Raw genomic sequence first — 20375 nt, forward strand, 5'->3', positions numbered from 1 at the left:
AGAATCCTTATATAAGTAATTTTGCTTCCTGATTTTTAACATAACGCATGCATTTCCCCATGTCATAAAAACTCCTTAAAACATTGCTTTAAGTAGCTATATAGTATGCTCTGAAAATTTAATCACCTCCTTCAGAAGGAAAGGCAGTGGGATGAGTCAGCATTCCTCCCATACATGTGCTCTGTCCTCAGGCATTTTAGTTCATGGGACTCAATTCCAGCCTCAAAAAGGGGGCCATCCCACTGGCATTCCCCTCCCCCACTTCCTGCATTCTTTTAAACACTTTCAAACTTGTCTAATCCACACTCTTCCTTCCTCTGCTCCAGGCTTAGAGGATTTGCTATGAATCTGGCTAGTGGTGTTAACACTTTAGGTTTAAATCCTGATACTTTGTAGTGATATAATCAGGTAAATTCCTTTTAACCTCTGGAGAGATCATATGCATAATGGGGATTTTGTCAGAGAGCTCTTACAAGGGTTAAATTATATTATGTATTTAAAACACTTAGCACATAATAGGTGATCAATAAGGGGTAGTGAAAACAGCAAAACCCAGATACCCCTCTAGCTATAGCCCTCTTCTCCCTTGCCCTTCTCTTTCAGCCACCACGTTTCTTGAAAATGATTTATACATGCTCTTTTCACTCATCTCCCATTTATACTCCAACTCACTGTAATCTGGCTTTTTTTTTTTTTTTTTTTTTTTGTATTCTGGCTTTTGTTCCCCGCACCCCCACTCTTCCCACCAGAACTGCTCACCAAAGATCTCCACTCCAGATGTCTTCACAGAGCTTTGAGTAACTTAATCTTTTCTGTATAGTCATTCTTAATTTCTCCTTCAAACTTCTGTTTCCATGACAGTAGTCTTCCCAATCTTCCTAATATTCAGACTGTCCCTTCTTACTCTACTTTATTGCTTGCACTCTTTCCCTTAATTACTATTTGTCCACAACTCTCACATGTCTGCAAAAAGGATTCTTTCCCATAACATCTGAATTGGAATTTTGGCTTTCCTACTTACCAAAGTGAGTTCCTAAGGTATATAACTTACCTCAACCTCTATAGTCTCATCTGCGAAAAGGTGACCCCTCTCTCGATAATCATTCTAAATGGAGTCGTTGTACACTGAACCTGCACTTCCCATTGGCATAATGGATCGGTAGGCATAAATTGGAATTCCAGGCTTGGTACCCATTTCAAATCATAAGAATGTCAAAACTCAAAACAAGTAAGATGTTCTTTAAAATATTTATTAACCATATAAAACTATACAATATGAACTATCATATAAATGTTCCTTGAGGTATTTTTCTTCATGGGCTGGACTGGCCGAGGTTTCTTAGACTCTTAGTTTAATGAAGTTTGGACAGAACATACCATCTTTTCCTGGTAAATCTTCCTAGAGCATACATAGATATTTTTCCTTATTCCAGAGACCTTTGAACTGCATTGAAAATTAGGGTCATCTGCCACAAAGAAAAAAAAAGTTCAATGATGTTCAGATGAATGCTTCTCAAAGGTTTTAAAAGCTAAGTGTTGGGAAAAGGGCAGTTTCAATGATGCCTTACTCCTCCTTTCTTACAAAAATCTACCTGGCTGAGCTTCTGAGAAATTTCTAACAAAACAACCAAGTTTGTAGGAAAAACTTCAAGATCCACTCACTCTGCAATGTCAAATCAGTTGCAGTAATGCTTTTTACAGTTATACAAATGCCTCAAAATACTGAATGAGTAAGTTTCTTCCAAATTCCCAGTTCCTAGGATGCCTGGGTGGCTCGGCGGTTGAGCGTCTGCCTTCAGCTCATGGGATCGAGTCTCACATTGGGCTCCCTGCGTGAAGTCTGCTTCTCCTCCCTCTATGTCTCTGCCTCTCTGTGTCTCTCATGAATAAATAAAAATCTTAAAAAAAAATTCCTAGTTTCAGGCTTAAGATTTTTCAATATCCAAAACACATCCAAAATTCCTTTTTGATCCATCCTCCTTGTTGATTTTTTTTTTTTTAAGATTTTATGTATTTATTCATGAGAGACACACAGAGAGAGGCAGAGGGAGAAGAGAGAGAAGCAGGCTCCATGCAGGGAGTCTGATGTGGGACTTGATCCCAGGTTTCCAGGATAACACCCTGGGCTGAAGGCAGTGGCGCTAAACTGCTGAGCCACTCGGGCTGCCCGATTGCTTTTAATTTTTGCCTTTAAAATTTTTACTTTTTATAAAAAAGTTTAAAAATACTTTAGGGATGCAACCATTTATTTGATCTGTTGGCTAAAGTCAGGGAGATGCTTTGTGATGAATTTGGGTGGAAGAAAACTAATCAGGATGCTGCTACTTTAAGAATTGGGAGACAGCTGAAAGCATTACCCAAATCCAGCTGTTAGCAATATTTTAATGCCATTATTTCTTGACCTCTGGAACAGAGTGAAAACGAAAGCTTCAGAAGTGGCTCTTCAAAAGACATTAGCTCCTAGCTAAAGGAGGCTGTTTTGGATTCCTGCCAAGTTAAAGATAAGGCAGCAATTTCATTTGCGGTCACATGCAATGCGATTCCTCCTACCTGCCTGCGTAGTCCGTATTTAAAAATTTTCTCCCTTACTAAAGTCTGCTTTCCAAAACTTTATAGTTGTATCAGTGTTAGATGTCTCAAACAAGAATAGGCCCCTGGATCTTAGTTAACTTTCCTGGAAAATTCTTCAATGCTTCCGTATTAGCATTTGTAGCTTCCTCCTGATGTTATGCTAAGAAGTTTTCATTCTATCATATAAAAACAAAAACTGTTCAGTGTGCAGTGCTCCTATCTAATGAAATCCCTATTCTATAGTGTCCATGCACAGGGGTCCTGGCTCAGGCCTTCTTTCCTCTTACCCTGTCAGTACAATGGCTTTGAAACCAGTCTAAATGTAATTCCCTGGATCTACTTACTGCTCTACCACCAGCATCTCCCCAAGCTATGTAACTGTCCTTTGAGCTATCACTCTTCTTGTAGAATCCCTTCAACATAGCACTTATCACATTTTATTGTCATTTTTAGGTTTACATGGGTCTCATCTATTTTATCCTGAAACTAAGGGGCAAAGACTGTTTATTACAGATCTTGGTTCTACCAGTTAGCACATAGAAGTCACTCAACCTAAGTATCCTGTGAATATGAGCCCAACCCTCCTATCAGCTTTTAGATGGCTTAAAAATTCCTTCTTAGAAGACCAGATTTTTTTCCTAATCTAATATTTAAAAAAAAAAAAATTTAAATCTAATATTCTTAAATATGTGAAAAATCTACTGCCAAGTATCAACTTGAAAAACACCTGTTTTTCTTTGAAGCTAGAGCATTAGAAAAATGCACCTTAATGACTTTGAATGACCTTAACGTACACCAATTATACTTTTTATAATTTTGTCTAGTGACTACTGAAATGTGTTACCTACTCCAGCCTCTGCAGCTTTTTTTCTCTCACCCATACCTATCACCTTTTTCTTTTTCTATCACCTTTTTTATCTAATTTACCTGTCTGCACTAATTCCTCTCACACCTCTAAAATGTGCTTTTTAACATGCCATAGGCTTAAAAGCTAAAGTAATTAAGCTTATTAGGAATGTTTATAGTTGGAAGAAATAGACCCTAATCAACAGAAATTAAGTACCCATGATCAAAAAGCACAAGAATCTTGCGAAATCCTTTTTCTTTTCGTGGGGAAGGAGGGGAACATCCATTTTTAAAGTTCTACGGCCTTTGCATCTTATTCTGGATCTAATCTACATCAGGAAAAGATGTCACATAGAATTAGCACTGTTTATCACTTAAATTTGCACTCTCAATTCTTAAAAAAATCAAGCCTAGTTGAGTTACAACTTTAAAGCTTTTGTGTGACTCAGCTCAAATTAGAAAGTTGAGTCATTATACCACTTCATAATCTAAAGCTATTTTAAATTGCATTACACTACTTTTCTAGCAGGTCAAATGCATAATATGCAATGTAATGTACAAATATTAAATACTTATAGTCAAAAAACATTTGATGGACAAATTTTTCTCCAATAACAAAATATAACTGATGTAGACTAAAACTTATCATTAAATAATGTTTCATATTCTGTGGAAAAATGTGCCCTTTTTCAGTACTTTATATATATTATACTCTAAGTGTTAAAGTGTAGTGATACTAGAGATAAAATAGTAGAATACAGGCATTACAAAGATTTAGACAATTAAGGTAAGCTCAGAGTGACTTTTAATATGCCAATCAATGTTAATAAAACACAAGTCAAACAGACAAGTGCAAACGTGTTTTAAACCAAAATTAATAGGAAAACAAACGATAGACAAATTCTATGTTGTTTTTTGCAATGTCTGGTTAGCCAGTATTATTAATCAAATGGCTTATCATTGAATAAACATATTTTGTGAAAAGCTTGGAATAGTCAGAAGTCATTCTGGCATTTCAAACAGCTATGTACACTATCACCAAGATTAGTTTATATACACAAATATCGAAGAGAATCCGGGCAAAACATTTAAAAACAGACTAACAATACAATCAAGTACAAAACTTGGGTAGGAGGAGAGAACATTTTTAAAAAAAGAGTCAGGGAAGGGCATTATCAGGAGAAATTACAAAACCAGTAATAATTATACTACATTAATACAGCAATCCAAAAGGGAAAAAAAGGTGCATTACTCCAATGCACTAGCTTCAAAGTTCAAAGGAAAAAAAAAGGCAAATAGCTGCTTGTCATCAAGAGCAGCTATATATTTCACATAATTGTTTTCCAAAAAGCCTATTAACAACAATGATTGTTTAATGCTACAATTTTACAGCAAAGACAAAACTAAAATAGCAGCAAATTCACAAGGCAATACTTCCACAGAATTATTATTCCATGGTTCATGCAATGCCTACAAAGTGCTCCCAGTTGGATATACAAGTATAATTCACAATTAAAAAAAAAAAAAGAAATATAAGATTGACACAGGTACACTGAAGGCTGAGTAGTAGAGTCTCTTAGCATTTCCCTTTTCAAAGGGAGAATATGTTTGTAATAAAGCCCTTGAGTCCCTTTACAGGTCACTACAGGGAAAGACACCCTTTATTACAATGCAACAGCAAACTATAAGCAGCACACCACCACAGTGGTTAACCCTGGAAAGGCTGGTGTAACATCCAAACAGTGACTGACATCCTACAAAAGACAGACTGTTAAGACTAGATGAAAGCCTGATATAGCACTGGTCAAAATACAGCTTTCAACTGTAATTCACAAATAAAGTCCTAAAAGGTATTCAGTTAAACTACTGACACCGATTGAGAAAGTAATTGCAAACTGGATTCTAGCAGTGATTTCAACCTAGCTTCCTCTTGTCACAGTTTTTTGGGGGAGGTGGGAAATGAGTAGTTCAGTATATGGTAAGGCTGACAGAACGGTTCATTTTCTTTCCAATAAGTCGAGATGTTCTATTACTCTGGGTGGTGGACCTAGTGGTCATCCGATCAGTGAAGAGTGCTCTTTCCTCAGCTGCAGCTTTTGCCATCTGGGCTTTCTTGAGTTCTCTAAGAACATAAAAATAGGAAACAAGACTTTTCACCTATTGTATTAATCCTAGGAAGGGATCCTAAGAGGCCAAACACAAACTGTATTGTCAACTTGGGAGATCTTAGCAGGCCATCGTTATTCAAAGACACAATCGAGGAAAAAAATTACAGTATGAAACTTTAGCTTGTGCTCAGACAACTTAAATTTATAAAATGATTTTATTTTGTGCTCTCAGAATTAAAATATCATATATACTTGGATATAAGTAATAAGGATGCTAGTAATGACTTTGAATTATAATAAATAATTTCAAACAGAACTCTAATTCGTATTGTGAAAATATTTACATGACAGAGATGAAAGGAAAGTTCTACTTTCTATTTCTATGAACACTGGTGGCTAGCAAACTCATGGCAAATAAATCTTATATTGCAAGTCAGTTCTGATTAGGTTACAATCAGCAATAAAGCAAATGAATTAGAATTATTCCAAACATTTTTCTGAAAATATCAAAGGTCATTCAGATAAAATAGGAGACTCATCTACTAAGTTAATTGATGTTAATTTTCATCCTTCCAGGCAGTCCTGGTGGCTCAGTGGTTTAGTGCTGCCTTTGGCCCAGGGCGTGATCCTGGGGCCCCGGGATTGAGTCCCACATCAGGCTCCCTTGCAATGGAGCCTGCTTCTCCCTCTGCCTGTCTCTGCCTCTCTCTCTCTGTGTCTTTCATGATTAAATAAATAAAAATATTTTAAAAAGTTTTTTTCATCCTTCCATAAAAATAAATAGAAAGAATGAAGGAAAATGTAAAATTTATGGTGAGAGTTTAGGGGGGGAAAAACCTTATACAGGCTCACTCTGCTTTTGCTACAATTTAGGGATTGAGGATTAATACCACTTGCAAATACATGCTAATCTTTTTTTTTTCTTCTTAAAGATTTCGTTTATTTATTCATAGAGACAGAGACACAGGCAGAGACACAGGCAGAGGGAGAAGCAGGCATCATACAGAGAGCCTAATGTGGGACTCAATCCAGGGTCTCCAGGATCACTCCACTCCCTGGGCTGCAGGCGGCGCCAAACCGCTACGCCACCGAGGCTGCCCAAATACATGCTAGTCTTAAAAAATTTTAAGTCCATAATTTCGAAGTTTAGGAACAACACAAATTAATAGGTCACAAATACTAACTTAAGGCAGAAATCCCCAAATTTTAACTGTACAATATAGCAAACCACTACAGCCTTCACTGACAGAAAACCTAAATCTCTAAAATTTGAGAATGAAAATGAGAAAGTTAAAAAACATTCCAAAAAACCCTCACTTACTTCTGCAAAAGTGAATTTTTGAATTTTTCAGCGTTCAATTCTATTCGTAATTGTTCTGCACTTTTTCTAGAAGCAGACAGCAATACCGAATGCTTTACCAGTGCCATTGCTGATGGTCTTCTCTCTGGATCTGGATGAATCATAACCTTAGAAAGAGAAGTAAAATTAAGGTAAAGACATATAATTTAATAACATATAAAACCATGTGAATAAAAAGTGCTTCATATACAAACAATGCTCACTTTTAGCAACTCTGTAAATTCTTGGGAAAGCACTTGGGGAATTCGAGGTAATCTACCCTGTCTGATTTCATGCCATTGGTCTCCATTTCTCGGAAGAGGTTCAGCACCAGCAGCACACACCACTGTGAGGGCAAGGGCAAAAATATCCGCTTTTGGCAGATGAGTATAGTTCTGTAAAATTAAAAAAAAAAAAATTTTAAGGTAATATAAAAATGGCCAAAATAAAATAAAATTACACTTTAGTGATGACTGGTGAGAAATAAGACTAAATTAAAACATCCAATGCCACATTTAACTCTTAAGACCTATTCAGATAGTAAATTAAATTTGAGGAGCTTTTTAAAACCACAAATACATACATACTCTGGGAGTGGTAAATACATTTCTAAAAATAAATACCTTCTCCTTTTCACTAGTCCAATTCAACTCTTAGAAAAAACTCCTATTCTTTTGGGAGTATTCATATGAATACAGGAAACATACGTTGACAAATTACAAATACATGTACACATATAAAAAGAACAATGGGATCATGCAATTTATTTGTTCTACTTATTCTACTTCCATTCAAAACTTTTATCAAGGGATCCCTGGGTGGCGCAGCGGTTTAGCGCCTGCCTTTGGCCCAGGGCGCAATCCTGGGAGACCCGGGATCAAATCCCACGTCGGGCTCCCTGCATGGAGCCTGCTTCTCCCTCTGCCTATGTCTCTGCCTCTCTCTCTCTGTGTGTGACTATCATAAATAAATAAAATTAAAAACAAAACAAAACAAAACTTTTATCAAGAGATACTATTCTGTCACATTTTTTTGGTCACACTTTTTCAAACAGTACTATTAACTATACGCTGTAATTTATTTAATCGTTCCTTTATTGCTGGACACTTATGTACGTCGTTCTCTATATTTGTATATGAACATTCTGTGGGAGAAACTCCTACATAAATGGAAATTCTGGGTCAAAGGTTTAGCATTTTAAAATGCTGATACAAATACTTTGATCTCCTAAGAGGCTATGCCAATTTACAGTTCCACCAGTAGTGTATAAGAACTTCTTTTATAACTCCACTATTGTTGAATACTGTAAATCCTTGCCTTGACTGAATTTTGCTAGATTAAATATCCCCAGCTCATGGGTTAGGCTTTCTTTACCAGTTTACTAGTTATTAGCTTAAAATTTTAATATGTCTGCATTGTTACCTTATTAACAAAATAAATAAAGCAAACAGCATTATTAAAGGAAAAAACTACCTCCTGTAAAACTTCATTTGCAAGAAAACGGCTATCACCCTCTTCAACTTGTGGACTAGAGATTCTTGTTACATGTCCAAGATCACCTACAAATATTGGAAAAAAAAAATAGAGTCAAGAGTTAAATAGCCTCTTATACTTTAGTTTAAGGCAATAATCTGGTTATCTTTCTTTCTTACCTATTTTAAACATAACTTTGTTGGATGCCCAGTCATCTTCATCTCCTTCTTCAGAGGCAGCATTTGGGATTGAGGTTCGAGATATGAAAATATTACCTGTCAAACAGTTATTTATGTAAGCTGCACTAACAATTAATAGTGTAACCAAAATTCATAAACAAGGTCATACATGAGAATCATCCCAAAAGCTGTCAAACATAGATTCTCATATATTCTACTTCAAAACCCAATGAGAATAAGAATCTCAGGGGATAGGAAATGGTATTGTATTTTCTAAGGAACATATGTTCTGGCCTAGTGCTGATCTTTGAACACTTGGAAACTACTTCATTAGACCCTTGTCATCCACACATTGATCTTTGGTTTTAACTACATAGAAATAATACAAAAGGTAGTAACATAGTAATTAGTCTGTGATGCTTCCAAAACATGAATTTTAACCTAATGCTACAGGATGGTATGAAAAATACAAGTAATTGAACTTTTGAGTTTGACTGACCATACAGAATTTACATCCCAATGTGGCTTTGTGGTTCACATCTCTACTGTACACACACTTTTCTTCTTCAAATTCAGGTAAGTTCATGATTAATGTGAGTCTCAGCAACTGATTTCATTTTAATAGTTTTACCAATGTAATACTGAGTTTATAAATGTTACATTCATCTTTCCAGTAACACTTTATTGGGGATCCCTGGGTGGCTCAGTGGTTTGGCACCTGCCTTCGGCCCAGGGCGTGATCCTGGAGTCCTGAGATCGAGTCCCACATCAGTTTCCCTGCATGGAGCCTGCTTCTCCCTCTGCCTAGGTCTCTGCCTCTCTCTTTTTCTCTCTCTCTGTGTATCTCATGAATAAATAAATCTTTAAAAAAAATTTTATTAATAAGGACACTTTATTTTAGGATGGTATTTGTAAATTTGAAATTTTAAAACTTCACATGCCTTAATATTTCAACTTTTGTACTTCTAAGGGTCTACTATTATGTTTGTCTTATACTTAATACAAGATATGAGGGAGTATAGGCAAACTTTACTAATTCCTATTTATTGCCATCAGTCCAAATATTATTTTTCCCCTTTGACTATAAAAATTTCAGTGAGTTTTTTTTTTTTTTTTAAATTTTTATTTATTTATGATAGTCACACAGAGAGAGAGAGGGAGGCAGAGACACAGGCAGAGGGAGAAGCAGGCTCCATGCACCGGGAGCCCGACGTGGGATTCGATCCCGGGTCTCCAGGATCGCGCCCTGGGCCAAAGGCAGGCGCCAAACCGCTGCGCCACCCAGGGATCCCTTCAGTGAGTTATTGACATACAGAGAAGAAATTCTTCATATAACTTAGAGGATTAAAATAAGTTGTATGAAATGAATATGAATTAAAATTCTCATGAATCACATTTTCATAGACCAAAAAAAAAAAACCAAAACACACACACACACAAAAAACACAAAAACCCTTCATTAAATTCAACTTAAAACCCCTAGCCTAAAATTCATACTTGAATTCATCAATCTATTAATCTTAACTTCCAGTCTTTGGGAAACTAGGGGGAGGAAAAGGAATAAGATAAATGATGCAAGGGAGCAATCAGTCAAATCCAGAAGAAAGGACATCTTATAAAACAAAGTTTAGGGAAAAAAAAAACAAAAACAAAGTTTAGGGCAGTCCGGGGGCGGGGGGGCTCAGCGGTTTAGCACCGCCTTCAGCCCAGGATATGATCCTGGAGACCCCGGGATCAAGTCCCATGCCGGACTCCCTGCATGGAGACTGCTTCCCCCTCTGCCTGTGTCTCTGCCTCTCTGTCTCTCATGAATAAATGAATGAAATCTTTAAACAACAACAAAAACAACAAAGTCTATACTAGTATATTTTTTTAGGGATCCCTGGGTGGCACAGCGGTTTAGCGCCTGCCTTTGACCCAGGGCGCCATCCTGGAGACCCGGGATTGAATTCCACTTCGGGCTCCCGGTGCATGGAGCCTGCTTCTCCCTCTGCCTGTGTTTCTGCCTCTCTTTCTGTGTGTGTGTGACTATCATAAATAAATAAAAATTAAAAAAAAAAGATTAAAAAAAAATAAAAAAATAAAGTAGGGGAAGGGTAGAATCTTAAAAAAGAAAAAAAAAGGATAGAGGGAGATGGGATGCACGGTTCTGAAATGGAACTAGTTTGGACAAGTCAACCATTAAGGACTTGGGTCACCTGGGAAAAATTTTAATATGATCTGGGTATTAGAAGAGATGAAAATTTACTAAAATAAAAAGGTAAAGTTGATTTATAACAAGTTTTTTTTTTAATTTTTAAAAGATTTTATTTATTTATTCATGAGAGACACAGAGAGAGAGGCAGAGACACAGGCACAGAAAGAAGCAGGCTCCATGCAGGGAGCCCGATGTAGGACTTGATCCCGGGTCTCCAGGATCACGCCCTGGGCTGAAGGCAGACGCTCAACCACTGAGCCACCCAGGCATCCCACAAGTTTTAAAATAGTGTACTTAGGGGCACCTGGGTGGCTCAGTAGTTGAGTCACTGCCTTTGGCTCAGGTTGTGATCCTGGGGTCCTGGGATCGAGTCCCACATCAGGTTCCCTGCAGGGAGCCTGCCTCTCCTGTCTAGGTCTCTGCCTCTCATGAATAAATAAATAAAATCTTTATGAATGAATGAATGAATGAATGTGTATATGATGAGGTTATTTTTTTTTAAATTTTGTTTATTTATTCATAGAGACACAGAGAGAGCGAGAGAGGCAGAGACACAGGCAGAGGGAGAAGCAGGCTCGCAGAGACACAGGCAGAGGGAGAAGCAGGCTCCCTACAGGAAGCCCGACGTGGGACTTGATCCCGGGGCTCCAGGATCACACCCCAGGCTGCAGGCGGCGCCAAACCGCTGTGCCACCGGGGCTGCCCTGATGAGGTTATTTTAATAAAATGAGAGGAATTTACATGAAGATGTTACTGCAGCATTTACTTGCACCCGTTTTTTAAATGCAAGATAATACACTGCATGTGCTGTTTTCTGAATAATACGGTAACACTTTCATGGTATATAAGCTAGAAATTCCATGTCTGCATAGCACTTAAACTTCCAAAAATGTTTTCACATATCTCATTTTATTCTAACAACCCTGTTAGCAGCACGAGCAATATTTTGTTGTTATGGTTCTATAGCCTAGCAAAAGAGAAGGGCTTTAAACAACAGGTTCTTAGTCTCTCCATCAGAGTCTTGCTTTGTGACTATGTGGTTCCCATAAAATGCAGCAGATTTTTCCAACTTTTAATAAAAATGAGTTGGTTGTCTCAACTATTTTGGAGAGAAGAAATAAACAGAAATAATAAACCAATATCAATATCTGGCTCAAAGGTCTTTTAAAACTAACAATGATAAAAGTAGGATGTATGTTTTCCTATTGTTTTAATAAAATCATTTTATTCTCTATTAACACTAAAGAACACAGATCAGAGAATTTTTAATACTTACTAGGCTTTATATCCATATGAACCAAAGACATTGAATGGATATACCTCAAGCCCCGGCCAACTTGCAAAAGGAGATCCTTCAACTCTGCTTCTGTAAAGTAACTCATGCTTCTATAGTTTTCACTTATGGCATCCGCTAAACTTCCACCTAACAAACATGGGAAAAATTAGCAATTTCTTCTTCCTAAGATCTTATTTCTCTTCCATCTTTACTCAATGGCCACAAACTCAACAAAGAAAGTAACATTTTATACGACCTACTCTGTTCTTCATGCTTATGAAATCAAAATTTTATTTATTCTTTCAATAGGTAATATACTCATATGGATACAAAATATAGTGTAAAGTCTCTGCTTCATCCACACACCCCAGCACACTACCTGGTTCTTTTTCCCAGAATAATCCAACCTTATTGGTTTCTTATATATTCTTTTCAACTCCTTTTTATACAAATGATAGCCTATTTTCATTATCTCGAAGATCATTCTTTACTAATATACATAGACTGCCTTGTTCTCTTGTGTCTCTACAGAATTCCATTTATAATTGAATGGTGATACATTAACCAATCTCTTAATTGATGAGCATTTTAAAATAATTTCTTTTTTAAACAATTGCTGGTTTAAAGGGCATATACAGGTGTGCCTGGGTGGTACTTGGTTGAGTGTCTGACTCTTGGTTTCACTCAGGTCATGATCTTGGGGTCGTGGGATCTAGCCCTTCTTCCTCAGGCCATGCTCAGTGCACAGTCTGCTTGTCCCTCTCCCTCTGGTTCCTCTCCACAACCCCTCCTCTCTCATGTTCATGCACGCAAATAAATAAAATCTTTTTTTTTTTAAAAAATAAAGGATATGTACAGTTATAAAACAATACTAATATGTGGCTCAAATATATGTGTGAAATACTATCTCATATATAGAATATATTTTTATAGCTGAGAGGGGGATTTCTCTATTCTACAAAATAGCTTAGGATTGGTATTCACACCATCAGTGCTAAAACTTCATTGCCTGTGAAAATTCACATAAAAGAAGTAACAGTGTATCCAGTTTCTGATTTCAAAATGGCTGGTACTTAAACTCTACTAGCACTCGCCTTATGTGAATATGAAGCTTTGGAAGACAAATCTGGGGCAATTTTACTTACATTTACACACACACACCCTGAGATAAGGCTGTACCAATATATACTCCCATCATTAATGTATGAGAGTAACTGTTTTCTCACATCCTTGGCAACAGTGTATGAATTTTACAGATAAAAGCCAGTATCTTAGTATAGTTTTAACTTACACTACTTTTAGTAAGAGAATAAAACCTGCTTTTATAGGATCAAACCAACAAACTCTTTTGTTTATACTTTAAAAAATGAGTTTATACTTTATAAGTTTTATTAAAAACATTATAAATTTATAACTTATCTCAGAGGAAAAGAGGAGTTATGTAAAACAAAACAAAACAAAAATCAAAAACCAAAATAAACCACTTCTGTTTAAAGCTTAGTTAGGGATAATGAAATCAGAGCCAGAGTAATAAAATCAGGAAGGTATACTGATACATACATATCAGGAAAGGAGGTACTACAATTTGAACAAGACTAAGGTAGCAAAATGTCCAACGTGTTTTAAAAATAAAAATAAATCACACACCTTGATATTTTAGGCTTAAATATGTTCTCCACACTTAACTTGTACAAATCTTGAACTGCAGGAAAAGAGAGGGCTCTAGAAGGGAGGTCAATAAACGGGCTTCAAGTCCTAGACCAAGTTTAATAAGATAGAATTCGGCTGCATTTTAGCGGGTCTACCAACTATAGCTAGGCCAGTTCCTTCTATTTCACTGCTGAAAGGAAAAGAGAGGTGAGAAGAGCAAGATCTGATATTTCAGGTTCTCTTCCATTATCCATCAAGATTTTCACACACTTGTTTACCAGGGGTAAAAATTTCAAGTCTATCACCAAACCAAGACAAAAGGCTTAAAATGCAAATGACTGTTTAAGATAATAAGGAAACTCAGTCACAATAAAGGATATCAGTTAATCACCATGTACAAATGAAATGTTAATAGAATCATTTCCCTGTGAAACTGTGGAAAAGAATCTGAAGATCAGGCCTATTGCTAGGACATTAAAAAATTTATGTGGAGAGAAGAATGGCAGCAAAAAGAAATAGAAGAGTTCACAAATCTATCTAGATAGACTCATTTCCTTTCATCCAAACAAAATAGACAACTAAGAGGTTCACACAGATTTTTTTTAAAGATCTGTAGATTCTTTAAATGTTCTATACCGTTCCAAAATAATAAACTGTTTAAAAATATAATTTTAGGGATCCCTGGGTGGCGCAGCGGTTTGGCGCCTGCCTTTGGCCCAGGGCGCGATCCTGGAGACCCGGGATCGAATCCCATGTCGGGCTCCCGGTGCATGGAGCCTGCTTCTCCCTCTGCCTGTGTCTCTGCCTCTCTCTCTCTCTCTCTGTGACTATCATAAATAAATAAAAATTAAAAAATAAAATAAAATCTTAAAAAAAAAAACAATTTAAAAATATAATTTTATAATCTAGCTTTATGACAAGACAAAGTTTTGTTTTGTTAGGACAAGGTCTTTATTAATCTGAGAGGGCAGCAAGTCAACTCACTCTTCCTTATCCCTCCAGGCCTAAGAATTTTCTCAAAATCATCTAAATTACACAACCACATATTTATTTGGTGGATTTTTAGAAATGTGTGATCCCTGGAGTGCTACTGAAATACTTAAGACCAGCTACATCAACCTCTCCCTAGGTGAGAGGGAGAAAGAAACTGAAATATGGCATCTAGCACATATGGAGTGGAAAAGACATGGTCAAATTGTCCTATATTAAGAGTAGTAAATGAAAAATGAAGGTTAAGAAACAGATTAGTCCACAGGGTCATGAGAGACAACTACATAAATATTCTGATGATATGAATAGAAACATTTCGAGAGACGTGTGAAACAAATTAGTAGCAACACTATATGCTGAGCATCTTTCAAATACAGAGAATACAATAACTCAACAAAAAGGTGAGAACTGGATCTTTTACTTGTTTTGTTCAATGTTTTTAAATGCTGAAAACCTGAATCCACTACCTACACTACTTATTAATTCACAAGCTATGAGAAGGCTAGTCTTGTTGAAGGAAAAAATAATGAGAATCAAAAAACAAACAAACAAAACAAAACAAAACAAAAAAAGTAACACAAATCTTTGCTATCACTTCTCAACTGCCCACTAAATTCCAAATTCTCTAATATTCGTAGAAGATATACAGAAATGGAAATCCAGCATATATAAAGATTTACCTATTTAAGAACAGGTATTTACAAGAATCAGAATTGAGACTAGGGTTTTGATAAAGGTTTAATGAAAAAGAGGGGGAACCAAGCTCGTCCTTGAAGGACTTGTTGAAAGGTAAAGCTCTACAGAGGTCCAAAGTTGAACCTCCATGGATGCTTGTTTTGTTGGTTTTGGGGGGGAAGTGCGGGAGAGAGGCACAGCTAGAAAACTAAAAGCATAACTTAGTAGACAAGTCAGAGTAGATTCTGGTGGTAAACAAGGTTGGAAAAATGGGAATGAAAGCAAGATTATAGAATACTTTGTAAACAAAAGGCTGAAGTTAGAACAATGGAGAGCCACTGTCACTATGAGTAACCAGTATCAGTTTTAACAGCACATAAAATGAAATGGAAAGGAAGGCTAGATGCACTGAACCTACCTTATTAACTGCTATACCCCAATACAGTGTGCTACATGCTAGAGATATCAAAATATACAAGGCAAGGCCATGATCCTTTCAAGATCAGTTTGACTAACAGGTACACAACTACTGTGCACAAGGGAGTAGGTTTTCAATCTTTACTTAGTATCCAAGTAGGGGATGCCTGCCTGAGTGGCTCAGTGGTTCAGCATCTATCTGCCTTTGGCTCAGGTTGTGTTCCCAGGTCCTGGGATTGAGTCCAACATCAGGCTCCCTGTGGGGAGCCTGCTTCTCCCTCTGCCTCCGTCTCTGCCTCAATGTCTCTTATGAATAAATAAATATAATCTGGGCAGCCCTGGTGGCCCAGCGGTTTAGTGCCGCCTTCAGCCCGGGGTGTGATCCCAGAGACCCGGGATCAAGTCCCATGTTGGGCTCCCTGCACGGAGCCTGCTTCTCCCTCTGCCTGTCTCTCTCTCTCTCTCTCTGTCATAAATAAGTAAATAAAATCTTAAAAAACCAAATAAACAAACATCCAGGTAGGCAATGAACTTGAAACTCATGTTAGGCTTCTTGATCTTTGAATTTTTAAGAGATAAAAGAAAAAAAAAAAAAAAGAGATAAAAGACAGAATTACAGCAGGATTTCAGATAAAAACTATTTCCTCAGTGTTCATTTTTTTAATTTCACAAGTTTATAAGAGAACCAACATATTACTCACCATTACAATATTCATTCTGTATAAGCATATGATCATCTTCTGCCCATGCAGAGAAATATCGAACTACGTGAGAATGCTGTCCGAGCACTGCATGGGCATATACTTCCCTCAAAGCGTTCTGCCTAGGAGAAATTTGACATTGATAGAATGGTAAACCATTTTTATTCAATCCTAAACTGAACTAATTTATCTGAAACTTCATAAGAGAAACTTGTCTTCTGTTATTTATTATTATGCTGAAGGATAACTTGCTTAAGAGAGAGGGGATTAAGACTCTACTAGATTTTTCTAAAAGTTTCCATTAAAGAACAATGTTAATTACAAAGAAGGAACTTTGCTAGTCCTAGGACTCAGGAAACTCCATTTTACTATGAATTCTTGGATGCTACCAGAAAAAAAGAAATTTAAGTCAGGCTCCAAAATCAGACTATTCATATAATTTTACCAAGTTCAGTAAGAATTAATGGCCCAAAATGAAAAGGATCTGATTAAATTATTATAGTTTCTCAAAAATGAGAAATTTCAGTGCTTGATTATGTGAAACATTGTTTGCAACACCATATGGAATAAAAGAGCAAAAGATAAAATTTTTAATACATACTCATCGACAGAGCCGGCCAATGGCTTTTTTGATCGCTTAATGGCATAAATGCATCCATCCAGCCTCTTCACACACTTAAACACAGAACCAAACTCTCCAGAGCCAATTTTCTCTAGCTCATGAAATTCTGTTGTATACCGTGACTTCATATTGCTTTCAGTAATTGTAATTCTCTGCAATAAAGTGTATCCATATACATAATACAAAGACATGAAGATGATTTTTTTGCCGATGATAGCACTATATGTGAAATTTAAAAATCTTATATCTTAATGCATATTTAACATGTATATATGGTAACTTGTTAAGAAATAGAAAATGAAATTCAGAAACAATAAAAAGAAAATAAAAAGCTAGTTACTTTAGCAGGTCTTGTTTCATCTTCTAACTCATAATCACTGGCTTCCATGTCTTCACCACAAGAACTGAAAAATATTATGTATGTTTCTATTAACAGATCTGATAGACACATCAACTAGCGATCCAAAACTTTATCTGATATACAGTGAAATTGTATTTTAATAAATAAAAACAGAAAAAATAAATAAGTAAAATGAATAAAAACAGACAAGCAAGCACATAATTTTATAATCATAAGATATAGCTCAGCTGATGGAAATGTTGTCCCTGCTGAAATAGGCTCATTAACAAGCCAACACAATCACACGTATCAAAATTAAAGTTTTTCTAAATCAACTCTGCCTGCCTTGTTTTTGACACCAGCAGATTTTCTACAAACTACTTAGGCTTTTTATTCCTTCCTTTTTCATACCGTTACTTTTCCATAGCTGATTACTTTCCACCCACCTTTCCTGGGAAGAGGGTGCTAGTTAACAAAAAAAAAAAAAAAAAAATTCAAAGCATAAACTTCCAAGTCATTCAGATAAAATTAAAGTTTGATAAGTACCACAAACCAATCTTGGGTGACTGGGGACCAAACTGTGGAATACTAAATAACTTACTCATTCCAGTGTGTTCGTTTTCTTCTACGACACTGTCCTGAGGAATGAAGTAACACAGAATCTGGGGTAAAAGGATTAATATTCACTTGAGGCGTCTGTCGCATGTCAAATTCCCTTTTTCCTGATTTTTCTGTATCCATGAATAAAGAACCACCTCGGAGTTTAACAGAGCTGGAATCGATTCCTCGAGCTTTGGAGAGTAAACTCTAGGTCAGGAAAAATAAAATTTTTAGTCTCTAAATCCTGTAGACAGCCTTCTCAACCCAACCTTCAACAAGCCTTTCACATGTCTGATAGTGTGGATTAAAGCAACACACAAGCTTCTGTCACATCTGAAGCAAAATAAACCCTGGTTAACTTCAGCAGTCTGAAAGGTGGATACTAACAACTTTTCCTGAAAAAGACTGCCACATAAAATAAGTCTCCGACCCTAAAAAAGAGTAGGAATGCAGACTAAAATTAAGTTTATTCTGCAGTCTAAAAGTTAACAAAACCTCTCATTCCATCTAAAAATAGAAAGCAGTCAGGGATCCCAATAAAAGCTCCCTTCCCCCCTTCCAAATAGGGCTTTGAAAACCACCTCCGCCGGACTCCTCCCCTCACATTCAGAGGGATCATGCCTTGGGCAAGTCCCTAATAAACAGTAACGCTCAAAAACTACTTCTTCCTGAGGTTTACGACCAAAGGCACTGCAAGGGACTCAGAAAAGTACATTTTCCATATTAGTCTTATAAACGCGATACTTGTCTCAATGTCGTTGAAGGGTCCGTTTTAAAATCTGCTGTTACTTCCAATGTTCCAGAGGCAGTAATCTGCATATTCACTCGCTACTCAACAAACAAGTGCTGAACACCTTCATCATCACGATAGGTTATCAGCGATATGAAACCACAAGGGTCCAAGCAACCCCGCCAATGCTGGCTTTTAACGGATGTCCCTAATCGCTACACTTAGGCTGGCCACACATAGGCACTGCAAACCGGTTTAAACAAACGCTTACCCAATAATAAATAGCATGTGCGGATAGAAGCTTAAACGCTACCCTGAATTAAGGAGTCTTTAGGACTGGAAATGCTTGGAAAGCCAGCCTTTTCTCCCAAGTCGAAGCGCACTCTCCCTCCATACCTCAAACTTAACCCCTTAAGGCCACATGACACGAAGCGATAAGCGCATGAAATTTCTTTTAACCCAACTCCTGCTTGCGCCGCCCAAATTACAGGGCCCATCACGGCGTTTAAAAGGCACCATATGGCTGCGGCGCTCGGGAGTGTCAGGTGGCCGGGCCAGCACCACTCCGACATCCTTCCAAACCACGTTATCAGGGCCACACTCCGGGCTGACACGGTCGGGAAGGCCCCGACTCGAGGGGCGTGAAATCATCAGCCACCTGGACGGCGCCGATCAGCCCCTTTGAAAGATGAAGAAGTTCCAGAAGAGGCCCATTGTTCAGTTACATAATCTTAACGGACAACTTCTGGGCAGGGCCAAAAAGAGGGGCTGCCAACTTTTTGTTGCGGCTCAGGGGAGCGAGTAGGGGTGCGGCAGGGCGGTTATGTAACCGAACCCGAGCAGCGGCGCGCTCGGCTCCCGGCGCCGCGGCCTTTTTAAATGGCTGGGCGGGCGCGGGCTCGCGGTGCTCCGGCCCCGCGTCCTCTCACCTTGGGCGTGTGCGGCGTGTCGAAGAGCCGCAGCTTGCGGAAGGTCTTGTGCGGCGGGGTGCCGGGGTGGTCCGGCAGCGGCGAGCAGGGGCCCTCGCTGGCCCTGCGCGCCCCGCAGCCGCGCGGGGACGCGTCCCCCGCGCCGCCGCAGCGCACCGGCGAGAACGAGCTGCCCAGAAAGTAGGCGGCTGCCGGCGACTTGACCGGCGACGAGGAGCCGAAACCCTCCTCCTCCCACGAGTCGCCCTCGGCCCCGCCGCCCGGCGCGTCGGCGCCGGGACAGGCGCCCCGCAGCAACATGTCCTCCTCCAGCTCCCCGGGGCTGCCGGGGGCCGGGCCCGGCGAGCGGCGGCGCTCGGGCCCGGGCTCTGTGGGGCTACGCGCGGGCGGCAGCGGCGAGTCGGGCTCTTGGAAGGCCGAGTCCTCCCCCGTGCTGTGGCCGCTGCCCTCCTCCTCTTCCTCCTCCTCCTCCTCCTCACAGTCGCTGCAGGGCGAGAAGATCAGCTTCTGCCTCAAAGTGCAGGAAGCCCCGGGACGGCGGCGGGGCGGCGGCGGCTGTTGCCGGCTCAGGAAGCTCATCGCGCCCCTGGGGCCGGGGCCGAGGACCGGAGAGCCGGAGCCCGCGGAGTCCAGGACGCGGACGGCCCAGGGGGCGGGTCCGCCACGTGCGACTGGGCGCGCCGGGTCGCCGCGGCGGCGGACCTGCGCGGTGACGGGGTGCGGCCCCGGAGC

The 20375-nt window shown here is 38.8% G+C and overlaps 1 protein-coding gene across 4 annotated transcripts; it reads right to left on the minus strand.

Moving 5' to 3' along the window:
- Nucleotides 1-1234: 1234 nt before the first annotated feature.
- Nucleotides 1235-20359, minus strand: WEE1 (WEE1 G2 checkpoint kinase). Of its 4 annotated transcripts, XR_013362091.1 has the most exons (13): nucleotides 19644-20358; nucleotides 17986-18191; nucleotides 17385-17448; nucleotides 17024-17196; nucleotides 16423-16544; nucleotides 11990-12136; nucleotides 8517-8612; nucleotides 8338-8423; nucleotides 7089-7259; nucleotides 6847-6992; nucleotides 5451-5539; nucleotides 2358-2487; nucleotides 1235-1466 (listed from the first exon to the last, which is right to left on the minus strand). XR_013362091.1 is itself a non-coding variant. In XM_077866530.1 (12 exons), the coding sequence occupies exons 1-12, from the start codon at nucleotides 20220-20222 to the stop codon at nucleotides 1348-1350; spliced, it is 1998 nt and encodes a 665-aa protein (XP_077722656.1). In that variant the 5' UTR covers nucleotides 20223-20359; the 3' UTR covers nucleotides 1235-1347. The 4 variants fall into 4 exon arrangements, 3 of the variants coding, with proteins under 3 accessions (XP_077722656.1, XP_077722658.1, XP_077722657.1); XM_077866530.1 differs by lacking the exon at nucleotides 2358-2487 and having other exon boundaries at nucleotides 19644-20359; XM_077866532.1 differs by lacking the exon at nucleotides 1235-1466 and having other exon boundaries at nucleotides 1873-2487.
- Between the last annotated feature and the right edge of the window lie 16 nt (nucleotides 20360-20375).

Source organism: Canis aureus, chromosome 23 (genome assembly GCF_053574225.1).
Source record: "Canis aureus isolate CA01 chromosome 23, VMU_Caureus_v.1.0, whole genome shotgun sequence".
Lineage (NCBI taxonomy): Eukaryota > Metazoa > Chordata > Mammalia > Carnivora > Canidae > Canis > Canis aureus.

Excerpts from the sequence above, each read along its gene's own strand:
- WEE1 (XM_077866530.1), bottom strand. The coding sequence starts at position 20,222 with ATGAGCTTCCTGAGCCGGCAACAGCCGCCGCCGCCCCGCCGCCGTCCC. Across the intron at positions 8,613-11,989 it reads TCATATGGATATAAAGCCTA|GTAATATTTTCATATCTCGA; the intron begins GTAAGTATTAAA and ends ACTGTTTGACAG. Across the intron at positions 1,467-5,450 it reads CACTAGGTCCACCACCCAGA|ATGACCCTAATTTTCAATGC; the intron begins GTAATAGAACAT and ends TCTTTGTGGCAG.